At 39.2% G+C, this 14,156-nt stretch overlaps 1 protein-coding gene across 2 annotated transcripts; it reads right to left on the reverse strand.

The window, feature by feature from the left end:
• Positions 1 to 757: 757 nt before the first annotated feature.
• LOC121504407 (SLIT and NTRK-like protein 2) lies at positions 758 to 11,479 on the reverse strand. Of its 2 annotated transcripts, XM_041779131.1 has the most exons (7): positions 11,225 to 11,479; positions 10,318 to 10,413; positions 10,042 to 10,233; positions 2,226 to 2,321; positions 1,937 to 2,116; positions 1,660 to 1,848; positions 758 to 1,567 (listed from the first exon to the last, which is right to left on the reverse strand). In XM_041779131.1, exons 1-7 carry the CDS (start codon positions 11,384 to 11,386, stop codon positions 1,550 to 1,552), a joined length of 933 nt encoding a protein of 310 aa, XP_041635065.1. In that variant the 5' UTR covers positions 11,387 to 11,479; the 3' UTR covers positions 758 to 1,549. The 2 variants fall into 2 exon arrangements, with proteins under 2 accessions (XP_041635065.1, XP_041635064.1); XM_041779130.1 differs by having other exon boundaries at positions 758 to 1,848.
• Positions 11,480 to 14,156: the final 2,677 nt, after the last annotated feature.

Genomic DNA, 14,156 nt, shown 5'->3' on the forward strand with positions numbered 1-14,156 from the left:
TCATGTGTATTTATGAAGGTTATTTTTATTTTCATGTGTATTTATGAAGGTTATGTTTATTTTCATGTGTATATATAAAGGTTATTCTTATTTTCATGTGAATTTATGAAGGTTATTCTTATTTTCATGTGAATTTATGAAGGTTATGTTTATTTTCATGTGTATTTATGAAGGTTATTCTTATTTTCATGTGAATTTATGAAGGTTATTTTTATTTTCATGTGTATTTATGAAGGTTATTTTTATTTTCTTGTGTATTTATGAAAGTTATGTTTATTTTCATGTGTATTTATGAAGGTTATGTTTATTTTCATGTGTATTTATGAAAGTTATGTTTATTTTCATGTGTATTTATGAAGGTTATGTTTATTTTCATGTGTATTTATGATGGATTATATTTGTAACGAAGCTTTATTATGTTTTTTTATTTTATTTTTTGAGGATATTAGTGTTTAATTTCTAGTTAATTTATAAATAACAGCTTTTGTTTTAATTGTAAGTGGATTTAAGAGGGTTATTTCTGATTTTAAGTCATTTTTTTGGTTTGAATGTATGAATGTTGTTTCTAAAATTAGATGGATTTAAATATCTTATGTCTGATTAAATGTTATTTTTATTAGTGTTCCAGACCCTCCATTTAAAAAGCCCTAAATCAGTTTTTCTAATCCTTAAATAAAGTCAACCAGCCAGGAGTCTTGTGACTAGTAAACATCTGATTTGATGCAGAAAATGGACTTTAAAAAAAGAGAGAAAGGGCAACAGTACAAGACATCTTTATTTGCAGGAGGAGGAACTACATATCCCACAATCCCAGCTGTTACTGTACTTTTCCAGCTGTTACTGCATGCATGGGCCTCCTCTCTACAATCATCTCTGATGTAATATTTTTATCGCTTATATAGAGGAACATATAACCTCTGCTGAATCTCCACCACACTGATGACTGTTATTTCTGTCGCTGTGTCGCCCCCTGGTGGTGAAATGACACTAATGCAGCAGGAGGACTACAGGTAAGAAAGAGCAGCTGAGATGAAGGTGGGTGTGTGTAATGCTGAGCCTGTTTAAGAGTTTCATTCTTTTAGAATCTTCTAGAAATATTTCTACTAACATGTATGTAACACATGGATGTTTTAACATGAATTTAACCCCTAAACTACCACAGTAAACATTAAGGTCATGCTTTTCCCTCCATGAAACGTCTGTTTACACAGAGAAGCTAGCATAGCTAAAGCACACGTTTAGCTCTGGGCTGACTTTGGGACCTCAGGATCCGTCTGAAGGAGATCCAGCTCATTTAGTCTGTTACTTCATCTGTAGGGACAAATCCACGCTTGTTTCTTTGTTTTCTTATCAGAGCTTTAATATCATGGGGAATAATGAGCAGACAGCATACTAGCTAGGTGTATTGGACCAAGAGTTCATCAGTCTGAAGTATTCCTTCTACCGCTGGCTCTAGTCTGGTGAGCGCTCGTGCATCTGTAGCATCTCCTCCATCTGTGCATGTACAGAACAGTCAACAGTTTCATATCCCTCACTACTATCCTCCTCCTCAGGTATGCTCCTCCTCCTGTACCAGGAAACACCCAACATTAACCACAGAACACAGAGCAGCACAGCTTTGACAACATTAACTATAGCAGTGAAGCTGGTTGGAGTGACCTCCTGGATCTCATCTGTTGGTGTTGATGTCAGGATGGATGGGAGAGACTCGGACGTCCCAGCGGGTCTTGGTTGTGTTGTAGGAGATTCAGTGTTGGGTCTGACTGTAGAAAGATGAGGAGAACACAGATCTGACTCCTCCAGGTTCATCACAGGTTTACCCACGTGCCATGGTGGAGAGCTACACACCTTAGGACAAAAACCATCAGAGTTAGCCAAGAACTTCTGAGTCTTTACTGAGTCTACACACTGATGTTTTCCTGCTCATTCCACTCACCACCTCTAATGCACCAGACATGATCGTTTCGCCATCCCGAATGTAGACATTTAAGTCAAAATCAACCATATATGTTTGTAGGTAAAGATTGGAACAGGTGCAGTCCCAGGGATTGGCTGAGAGGAACAGATAGGGCACCTCCTCCTTCTTGTTGAACCAACCATCTGGCATCAGCTTGATCTGAAATTTAAAGGAACAGTCCAGTGGATTAAGAAACATCTCTGTTAGCACCAAAGGTCATTTATTTCTGATCAAATACTTCTACAGTTCTGTGTCCTTGTTCTCCAACCTTGTTGTTCTCCATGTACAGAATCTCTATGGATGTTAGGGGGTGGAGCATGAGCTGGGGAAGAACCTTGATCTGGTTTGACGACAAGTCCAGGATCTAGAAAATAGGACATTATGATCTTCATTCTAACATTCTGTTACATTAACTGATTTCAAATGTTATTTCTGATTAGCCCTTTTAGATAAACCATCTCATTAGGTTTTCAAACTCCATACTCACTTTCCAGATCATGATCTTCGTCCTAACAATCCATACATGCTTTTCAACCTAACATTCTGCTCCATGATCACAAACCTTACCTTACTACATGATCCTCATCCTCACTTTCTGCTAAATGATCTTCATACCAGCATTATTCTATATAATCGTCATTAAAACTTCCTTCTACAAGACTTCCTTACATTCTTCTACATGATCTTCATTCTAACATTCTGATCCATGATCCTTATCCAAACATTCTGCTAAATGATCTTCATCACAACAGTCTTCAACATGATCTTGATCCTAACATTCTTCTAACTGATCTGCACCCTAACATTCTTCTAACTGATCTGCGCCCTAACATTCTTCTAACTGATCTGCACCCTAACATTCTTCTAACTGATCTGCGCCCTAACATTCTTCTAACTGATCTGCACCCTAACATTCTTCTAACTGATCTACACCCTAACATTCTTCTAACTGATCTGCACCCTAACATTCTTCTAACTGATCTACACCCTAACATTCTTCTAACTGATCTACACCCTAACATTCTTCTAACTGATCTGCGCCCTAACATTCTTCTAACTGATCTGCACCCTAACATTCTTCTAACTGATCTACACCCTAACATTCTTCTAACTGATCTACACCCTTACATTCTTCTAACTGATCTGCGCCCTAACATTCTTCTAACTGATCTGCACCCTAACATTCTTCTAACTGATCTGCGCCCTAACATTCTTCTAACTGATCTGCACCCTAACATTCTTCTAACTGATCTACACCCTAACATTCTTCTAACTGATCTGCGCCCTAACATTCTTCTAACTGATCTGCACCCTAACATTCTTCTAACTGATCTGCGCCCTAACATTCTTCTAACTGATCTGCACCCTAACATTCTTCTAACTGATCTGCACCCTAACATTCTTCTAACTGATCTGCACCCTAACATTCTTCTAACTGATCTGCACCCTAACATTCTTCTAACTGATCTACACCCTAACATTCTTCTAACTGATCTACACCCTTACATTCTTCTAACTGATCTGCACCCTAACATTCTTCTAACTGATCTACACCCTAACATTCTTCTAACTGATCTGCACCCTAACATTCTTCTAACTGATCTGCACCCTAACATTCTTCTAACTGATCTGCACCCTAACATTCTTCTAACTGATCTACACCCTAACATTCTTCTAACTGATCTACACCCTTACATTCTTCTAACTGATCTGCACCCTAACATTCTTCTAACTGATCTACACCCTAACATTCTTCTAACTGATCTACACCCTAACATTGTTCTAACTGATCTACACCCTTACAGTGTTCTAACTGATCTACACCCTAACATTCTTCTAACTGATCTGCACCCTAACATTCTTCTAACTGATCTACACCCTAACATTCTTCTAACTGATCTACACCCTAACATTCTTCTAACTGATCTGCACCCTAACATTCTTCTAACTGATCTGCACCCTAACATTCTTCTAACTGATCTACACCCTAACATTCTTCTAACTGATCTACACCCTAACATTCTTCTAACTGATCTACACCCTAACATTCTTCTAACTGATCTACACCCTAACATTCTTCTAACTGATCTGCACCCTAACATTCTTCTAACTGATCTGCGCCCTAACATTCTTCTAACTGATCTGCACCCTAACATTCTTCTAACTGATCTGCACCCTAAGATACTTCTCACTGATCTGCACCTAACATTCTTCTAACTGATCTGCACCCTAACATTCTTCTAACTGATCTACACCTAACATTCTTCTAACTGATCTACACCTAACATTCTTCTAACTGATCTACACCCTAACATTCTTCTAACTGATCTACACCCTAACATTCTTCTAACTGATCTACACCCTAACATTCTTCTAACTGATCTAAACCCTAACATTCTTCTAACTGATCTACACCCTAACAATTTTCTAACTGATCTGCACCCTTATATTCTTCTAACTGATCTGCACCCTAACATTCTTCTAACTGATCTGCACCCTAACATTCTTCTAACTGATCTGCACCCTAACATTCTTCTAACTGATCTACACCCTAACATTCTTCTAACTGATCTACACCCTAACATTCTTCTAACTGATCTACACCCTAACATTCTTCTAACTGATCTACAACCTAACATTCTTCTAACTGATCTGCACCCTTATATTCTTCTAACTGATCTACACCCTAACATTCTTCTAACTGATCTGCGCCCTAACATTCTTCTAACTGATCTACACCCTAACATTCTTCTAACTGATCTGCACCCTAACATTCTTCTAACTGATCTGCACCCTAACATTCTTCTAACTGATCTACACCCTAACATTCTTCTAACTGATCTACACCCTAACATTCTTCTAACTGATCTACACCCTAACATTCTTCTAACTGATCTACACCCTAACATTCTTCTAACTGATCTACACCCTAACATTCTTCTAACTGATCTACACCCTAACATTCTTCTAACTGATCTGCGCCCTAACATTCTTCTAACTGATCTACACCCTAACATTCTTCTAACTGATCTACACCCTTACATTCTTCTAACTGATCTACACCCTAACATTCTTCTAACTGATCTACACCCTAACATTCTTCTAACTGATCTACACCCTAACATTCTTCTAACTGATCTACACCCTAACATTCTTCTAACTGATCTACACCCTTACATTCTTCTAACTGATCTACACCCTTACATTCTTCTAACTGATCTACACCCTAACAATTTTCTAACTGATCTACACCCTTATATTCTTCTAACTGATCTACACCCTAACATTCTTCTAACTGATCTACACCCTAACATTCTTCTAACTGATCTACACCCTTACATTGTTCTAACTGATCTGCACCCTTATATTCTTCTAACTGATCTACACCCTAACATTCTTCTAACTGATCTGCACCCTAACATTCTTCTAACTGATCTGCACCCTAACACTCTTCTAACTGATCTACACCCTAACATTCTTCTAACTGATCTGCACCCTAACATTCTTCTAACTGATCTACACCCTAACATTCTTCTAACTGATCTGCACCCTAACACTCTTCTAACTGATCTACACCCTAACATTCTTCTAACTGATCTGCACCCTAACATTCTTCTAACTGATCTGCACCCTAACATTCTTCTAACTGGTCTGCACCCTAACATTCTTCTAACTGATCTACACCCTAACATTCTTCTAACTGATCTACACCCTAACATTCTTCTAACTGATCTACACCCTAACATTCTTCTAACTGATCTACACCCTAACACTCTTCTAACTGATCTACACCCTAACATTCTTCTAACTGATCTGCACCCTAACATTCTTCTAACTGATCTGCACCCTAACATTCTTCTAACTGATCTGCACCCTTATATTCTTCTAACTGATCTACACCCTAACATTCTTCTAACTGATCTACACCCTAACACTCTTCTAACTGATCTACACCCTAACATTCTTCTAACTGATCTACACCCTAACATTCTTCTAACTGATCTGCACCCTAACATTCTTCTAACTGATCTACACCCTAACATTCTTCTAACTGATCTACACCCTTACAGTGTTCTAACTGATCTACACCCTAACAATTTTCTAACTGATCTGCACCCTTATATTCTTCTAACTGATCTGCACCCTAACATTCTTCTAACTGATCTGCACCCTAACATTCTTCTAACTGATCTGCACCCTAACATTCTTCTAACTGATCTACACCCTAACATTCTTCTAACTGATCTACACCCTAACATTCTTCTAACTGATCTACACCCTAACATTCTTCTAACTGATCTACAACCTAACATTCTTCTAACTGATCTGCACCCTTATATTCTTCTAACTGATCTACACCCTAACATTCTTCTAACTGATCTGCACCCTAACATTCTTCTAACTGATCTGCACCCTAACATTCTTCTAACTGATCTGCACCCTAACATTCTTCTAACTGATCTGCACCCTAACATTCTTCTAACTGATCTACACCCTAACATTCTTCTAACTGATCTGCACCCTAACATTCTTCTAACTGATCTACACCCTAACATTCTTCTAACTGATCTACACCCTAACATTCTTCTAACTGATCTACACCCTAACATTCTTCTAACTGATCTACACCCTAACATTCTTCTAACTGATCTGCGCCCCAACATTCTTCTAACTGATCTGCGCCCTAACATTCTTCTAACTGATCTACACCCTAACATTCTTCTAACTGATCTGCACCCTAACATTCTTCTAACTGATCTGCACCCTAACATTCTTCTAACTGATCTGCACCCTAACATTCTTCTAACTGATCTACACCCTAACATTCTTCTAACTGATCTACACCCTAACATTCTTCTAACTGATCTGCACCCTAACATTCTTCTAACTGATCTACACCCTAACATTCTTCTAACTGATCTACACCCTAACATTCTTCTAACTGATCTAAACCCTAACATTCTTCTAACTGATCTACACCCTAACAATTTTCTAACTGATCTGCACCCTTATATTCTTCTAACTGATCTGCACCCTAACATTCTTCTAACTGATCTGCACCCTAACATTCTTCTAACTGATCTGCACCCTAACATTCTTCTAACTGATCTACACCCTAACATTCTTCTAACTGATCTACACCCTAACATTCTTCTAACTGATCTACACCCTAACATTCTTCTAACTGATCTACAACCTAACATTCTTCTAACTGATCTGCACCCTTATATTCTTCTAACTGATCTACACCCTAACATTCTTCTAACTGATCTGCGCCCTAACATTCTTCTAACTGATCTACACCCTAACATTCTTCTAACTGATCTGCACCCTAACATTCTTCTAACTGATCTGCACCCTAACATTCTTCTAACTGATCTACACCCTAACATTCTTCTAACTGATCTGCACCCTAACATTCTTCTAACTGATCTACACCCTAACATTCTTCTAACTGATCTACACCCTAACATTCTTCTAACTGATCTACACCCTAACATTCTTCTAACTGATCTGCGCCCCAACATTCTTCTAACTGATCTGCGCCCTAACATTCTTCTAACTGATCTACACCCTAACATTCTTCTAACTGATCTGCACCCTAACATTCTTCTAACTGATCTGCACCCTAACATTCTTCTAACTGATCTACACCCTAACATTCTTCTAACTGATCTGCACCCTAACATTCTTCTAACTGATCTACACCCTAACATTCTTCTAACTGATCTACACCCTAACATTCTTCTAACTGATCTAAACCCTAACATTCTTCTAACTGATCTACACCCTAACATTCTTCTAACTGATCTACACCCTTACATTCTTCTAACTGATCTACACCCTAACATTCTTCTAACTGATCTACACCCTAACATTCTTCTAACTGATCTACACCCTAACATTCTTCTAACTGATCTACACCCTAACATTCTTCTAACTGATCTACACCCTTACATTGTTCTAACTGATCTACACCCTAACATTCTTCTAACTGATCTACACCCTAACATTCTTCTAACTGATCTACACCCTAACATTCTTCTAACTGATCTACACCCTTACATTCTTCTAACTGATCTACACCCTAACATTCTTCTAACTGATCTGCACCCTAACATTCTTCTAACTGATCTAAACCCTAACATTCTTCTAACTGATCTACACCCTAACATTCTTCTAACTGATCTACACCCTTACATTCTTCTAACTGATCTACACCCTAACATTCTTCTAACTGATCTACACCCTAACATTCTTCTAACTGATCTACACCCTAACATTCTTCTAACTGATCTACACCCTAACATTCTTCTAACTGATCTACACCCTTACATTCTTCTAACTGATCTACACCCTAACAATTTTCTAACTGATCTACACCCTAACATTCTTCTAACTGATCTACACCCTAACATTCTTCTAACTGATCTACACCCTAACATTCTTCTAACTGATCTACACCCTTACATTGTTCTAACTGATCTTTATATACTGACACTAACATTCTTCTAACTGATCTGCACCTAACATTCTTCTAACTGATCTGCACCTAACACTCTTCTAACTGATCTACACCTAACATTCTTCTAACTGATCTACACCCTAACATTCTTCTAACTGATCTACACCCTAACATTCTTCTAACTGATCTACACCCTAACACTCTTCTAACTGATCTACACCCTAACATTCTTCTAACTGATCTGCACCCTAACATTCTTCTAACTGATCTGCACCCTAACATTCTTCTAACTGATCTGCACCCTTAGATTCTTCTAACTGATCTACACCTAACATTCTTCTAACTGATCTACACCTAACATTCTTCTAACTGATCTACACCCTAACATTCTTCTAACTGATCTACACCTAACACTCTTCTAACTGATCTACACCATAACAGTCTTCTAACTGATCTTGACCCTAACATTCTTCTAACTGATCTGCACCCTAACATTCTTCTAACTGATCTGCACCCTTATATTCTTCTAACTGATCTACACCCTAACATTCTTCTAACTGATCTACACCCTAACACTCTTCTAACTGATCTACACCCTAACATTCTTCTAACTGATCTGCACCCTAACATTCTTCTAACTGGTCTGCACCCTAACATTCTTCTAACTGATCTACACCCTAACACTCTTCTAACTGATCTACACCCTAACATTCTTCTAACTGATCTTCACCCTAACATTCTTCTAACTGATCTACACCCTAACATTCTTCTAACTGATCTACACCTAACACTCTTCTAACTGATCTACACCTAACATTCTTCTAACTGATCTGCACCTAACATTCTTCTAACTGATCTGCACCTAACATTCTTCTAACTGATCTACACCTAACATTCTTCTAACTGATCTACACCCTAACATTCTTCTAACTGATCTGCACCTAACATTCTTCTAACTGATCTGCACCTAACATTCTTCTAACTGATCTGCACCCTAACATTCTTCTAACTGATCTACACCCTAACATTCTTCTAACTGGTCTGCACCCTAACATTCTTCTAACTGATCTGCACCCTAACATTCTTCTAACTGATCTACACCCTAACATTCTTCTAACTGATCTGCACCCTAACATTCTTCTAACTGATCTACACCCTAACATTCTTCTAACTGATCTACACCCTAACATTCTTCTAACTGATCTACACCCTAACATTCTTCTAACTGGTCTGCACCCTAACATTCTTCTAACTGATCTACACCCTAACATTCTTCTAACTGATCTGCACCCTAACATTCTTCTAACTGATCTACACCCTAACATTCTTCTAACTGATCTACACCCTAACATTCTTCTAACTGATCTACACCCTAACATTCTTCTAACTGATCTACACCCTAACATTCTTCTAACTGATCTACACCCTAACATTCTTCTAACTGATCTGCACCCTAACATTCTTCTAACTGATCTACACCCTAACATTCTTCTAACTGGTCTGCACCCTAACATTCTTCTAACTGATCTCCATCCTAACATTCTGCTACATGCCTTTACCCCCAGTAAGCTAGTCCACAGTATCCTCCCACCCTCAGAGCTCATGCTAGCTCCCTGACCTGAAGTCTGTCCAGTCCAGAGAAGGTCTGGTCGGTCAGAGAGACGATGGTGTTGTTATCCAGGTAGAGCTCAGTCAGAGCGGGACAGGCGGAGAAGGCGTGGTCAGAGAGGGACGTCAGACGGTTTGATCCCAGGCGGAGAACACTGAGAGTGGGCAGGAGTGGAGAACCACTGGGGGTCACCTCTGGAACCTGAACAAACACAGAGTCTGATACCAGCGGGATTCTCTTCATTTATTCAGTAAATATTTATGCTTGTCTGGATCTTAGAGACACCTTGTTTCCTGTGAGGTCGATCTCATATAGGTCTGTGAAGACAGTGAAGGAGGACCAGGACAGACTGGAGATCAGGTTGTTGGGGAACAGCAGTACCTTTCAAAGGGGAGTAGAAGAAGAGATGTCAGTACTTCCTGTCAAACTGTCATTTATCTAGTATTTAGAAAAAAGAGCTGAAACAGGTAAATCAAGAGGTAACTGCCTTTTTCAGAGAGATCTGAGAGCTCTGTTTTTTCCCCAGCTTGGAGCCGAAAAACAACAGGAAAGACAGAAACACAAGAATGCGCTTGCTGCTGTTCTTCTGAGGTTTTTGTTGGCACAGCAGCAAACTTTCAGCGTTATAGCGCTTCTCTATGAGACTTCCTGTCCTCTGCTGACAGGAAGGATTCCGGTTTTTGAATTTCGGTCTCCTTTTTTGCTTTCTTGAAGCTAAAGATGAAGTCCAACATGTGAGACATTTCTGTGACAGTGAAGATGTTACTGATCCGTTCCAGTAGAAAGGAAGGTTTGATCATGTTCCTCAGAGGAATGGATGAGACTTTAGTGGAAACTGGTCCAAACCTTCAGGTAACACTGGGCTGACTGGGTGAGGAACAGCTGATCAGTTAATAAGGCTACTGTCAGCGTGAAAGCTAGAATAAAGTAAATCACCTGTGTGTACCCAACACAGCTTACACAAGAGCAATGTTGTGGTTTCTCCTCTTACTAAAAGTCTTCTTAGCATCAGTCACCAATAATGATGCTGCCCCATGGTTCTGATGGATGGGACAGCATAAAAACAAGCTGATTCAAACATCAAACTCCTCATATGAACATTTTTACAGGTTTTGCTGCTGTTTTATGTTTAATATAAAAACATTTGTCACATCAAATGTCATGTTTGGCTGTCTGTGTTTCTCCATTTTACCCTGATCTGGGGATCCAATCCTGCTGGGACGTCGCTCAGTCCGGCCTCCTTGCAGTTTGTGGACCGTCGGTGGTCCCTGTCCCTGCCGTCCTGGCATCCAGGCACAGCTGTAACCATGATGACCTGATCCAGGAGGAAGAAGAGGAGGAGGAAGAGCTGCATCGTGATGAGGACCTCACATTGGTGTCCGTCTTTGAGGAAGAATGAAGAGAATAATGAAGGAGGTCAAACATTACTGAAGTATCTGCTGGAGCTGTAGTTATGGGCAGTTCCTGAAACAGGAAGTGATAAAACTCTTTAGCTCAGCTGTTTGAGTCTTGATATCAAACCCTGGCTTCTTATTGGCTCTGCTTTGTATGATTTTAAATGTATGAGAGGTCACAGGAGGGCAGCTCCTGAAGAAGGGGAACTTTCTCAAAGATAGCAGAAGCAAAACCACAAGGACTCTTTGGGTGGACTCGCTAAACTATCAGCTCGAGGACTTGACCTCATGGCTGGGTTTTTTCTCTGATATCGTAGAGAGGTGTGAGTCTTCCCCAGTTAGGCCAAATTAATTTAAAATAAATAAACTGAGCAAAACTGGAACTAGCTGTAGCTCAAGAATAGCTTCAAGTAAAAAAACCTTGAGAACACCTTATCAGTGGGTAAATACTGATCAACACTGCGCTATGAAGAAAGTGACGCAGCACTGACTTAGATCTGAAGTTTAATGCTGGTATAGTAGAGCTGAGTTGGGGGATTACTGGGAGAACTGGGGATGTTTTTTGCTGCTGACTAGAGTCTCATAGTCTGGGGTTATGGTAGACAAAGCAGCTCTGAGGTCATGCTCAGTGTCCAGTCTGTGCCTGTGCTTCGTCTTCAGCTGGACCAGAGCTGAAGCTTCTCTCACAGAGATAGGTGGAGGATTTTACTGCCTTAGTAAGGGAACTGGGAGGAAAGGGTACTCTTTCATCTGAACTGGGAGAGGCTTACCTCCATGAATTTATTTTTCAGTGTGCGGCCACATGACAGCTCCACCAGCTGACTCTCTTTGTTGCTTAGCAACGTGACGCTTTCTGTGTTAATACCAAAGAGGCCATTAAACCGCTCCTGTAGTTTATTCAGATGTGCCGTGGTCGTTTTTGCTCCTGTGAGTCCTCCTCCCACATGTAAACCAGTAAAACTGCTTTGTTTAACCCTTGTGCCCTCCTCGGGCATTTTTGGCCATTTTTCTCAAGTTTTTTTTTTTTTTTTGTACTTGTGATAATTTTGTCAGTTTTACAGCTTGTGTCATGAATTTTTGCAGGAAATTTTCTTTCTAGTTAATTTTTTGAAATCCAACATGTTTTACTCTTCAGTGTCATTCATAGTCTCTCAATGAATTTACTACCCTCTGGACACCTTCAAGGCCAAAAATGCACACGTACAAAAAAACTGCTATATAATCAGCATACATCAATATGTTTTTCTACTTTTTTTCCATAAATCTCTTAAACAACTTCAGACCTGCTCAAAACTACCAAACATTCAATCATTTTTTAGATTTTAACCCTTTAAATGCCAGTTTGATTATTTGAAATATTTTATTTTTCACTACAAAAAACACAAAAAGTGAATTATTTTCCATAAAATTAATAGTAGAAAGATGGGTCTTTGGTGCTGATGAGCTTCTTGGATGGGTCAAAGGTTAGCAACAAAAGTGATTTCATTGCCCTTGTATTTTTTAGAATATTTCATAACATAATAGACAAAAATATGAGAATGTGGTGCATGGTCCTACAATGAGTAAATGGTTGAATCTGGTGGAATACGGTAAAAATGTCAAATCTCTCTAGACTTCTTCACATTGAAATGCTGACATTAAAGAATGCATGATTTTATACTGCAGTGACAGTGAGATTAAAAAACCTGGTTTTAATGGAAGTCAATGGGGGCATTTTTGCCTCGAAGGTGTCCAGAGGGTATTTCTGACATTACGTAAAAAATGTTAATGCAATCACATCAGTTTAGTTGATAATCTTTGACCCATCCAAGACTCTCATCAGCACCAAAGCCCCATCTTTCTACTATTTATCAAATGGAAAATAATTCACTTTTTGTGTTTTTTTGTAGTGAAAAATAAGATATTTCAAATAATCAAACTGGCATTAAAAGGGTTAAAACTCTGAGAATTATTGATATCTTTTTGTAGTTGTGAGCAGGTCTGAGGTTGTTAAAGGGATTTATGAAAAAAATATTGACGTATGCTGATTTAATGGTGATTTTTCTGTACGTGTACATTTTTGCCTCGGTGTAAAGAGGGCAGTGAATTTGAGGAGGGCACAGGGGTTGAGCTGATTCGTCCATTTGTAAAGCAGAATGAGCGCTTGCATTAATACTGTCTGTCATGTCTTCTACTGGGCTGCTTACAGTGTCATTTCTAGTTTTGAGTTTTTCTGCGGCAGCTTCGTCTACTCTCTCACTATGTTCAGTGCTGCAGGGAGAATGAGCTCCTCCGTGGTGGTGTGGAGCTTTTTGACTTAGCAACATGACGTGCCACCCGGTACGAAGCGTGGAGTTCAAGTTTTCAGCATGATGAAGTCAGGCACCTCAGGTCCTGAAGTGGTCTTCGAAAGTCCTCAACAGGTTTATCTTTGAGAACAGGGTGCTCTGTTTCTAGATGTCGCTTTAGTTTTGACATCTTCGTACTTTCATGAGTCAGCACCTCGCTGCACTAAACAATGAGGTTTTTGTCCTCAATGTAAGAAAATATTTCATGTACCTGCGTTTCGCCATGCCGAATTAGCATATGAAAACAAACTTTGGTCTTCCTCTGCTGTGAAATGCAGTTTTGTGTCAATTATCATTACAATGCATTACCGCCCCCTGCTGGAACGGAATGGGAATAGATAAAACTGCTGCAAAAACTCCCCTTCAAAAGGTGCTAAAGTACATAACAGCATTTCAACATTCT

The sequence above is a fragment of the Cheilinus undulatus genome, linkage group 22 (genome assembly GCF_018320785.1).
Source record: "Cheilinus undulatus linkage group 22, ASM1832078v1, whole genome shotgun sequence".
In the NCBI taxonomy this organism is placed as follows: domain Eukaryota; kingdom Metazoa; phylum Chordata; class Actinopteri; order Labriformes; family Labridae; genus Cheilinus; species Cheilinus undulatus.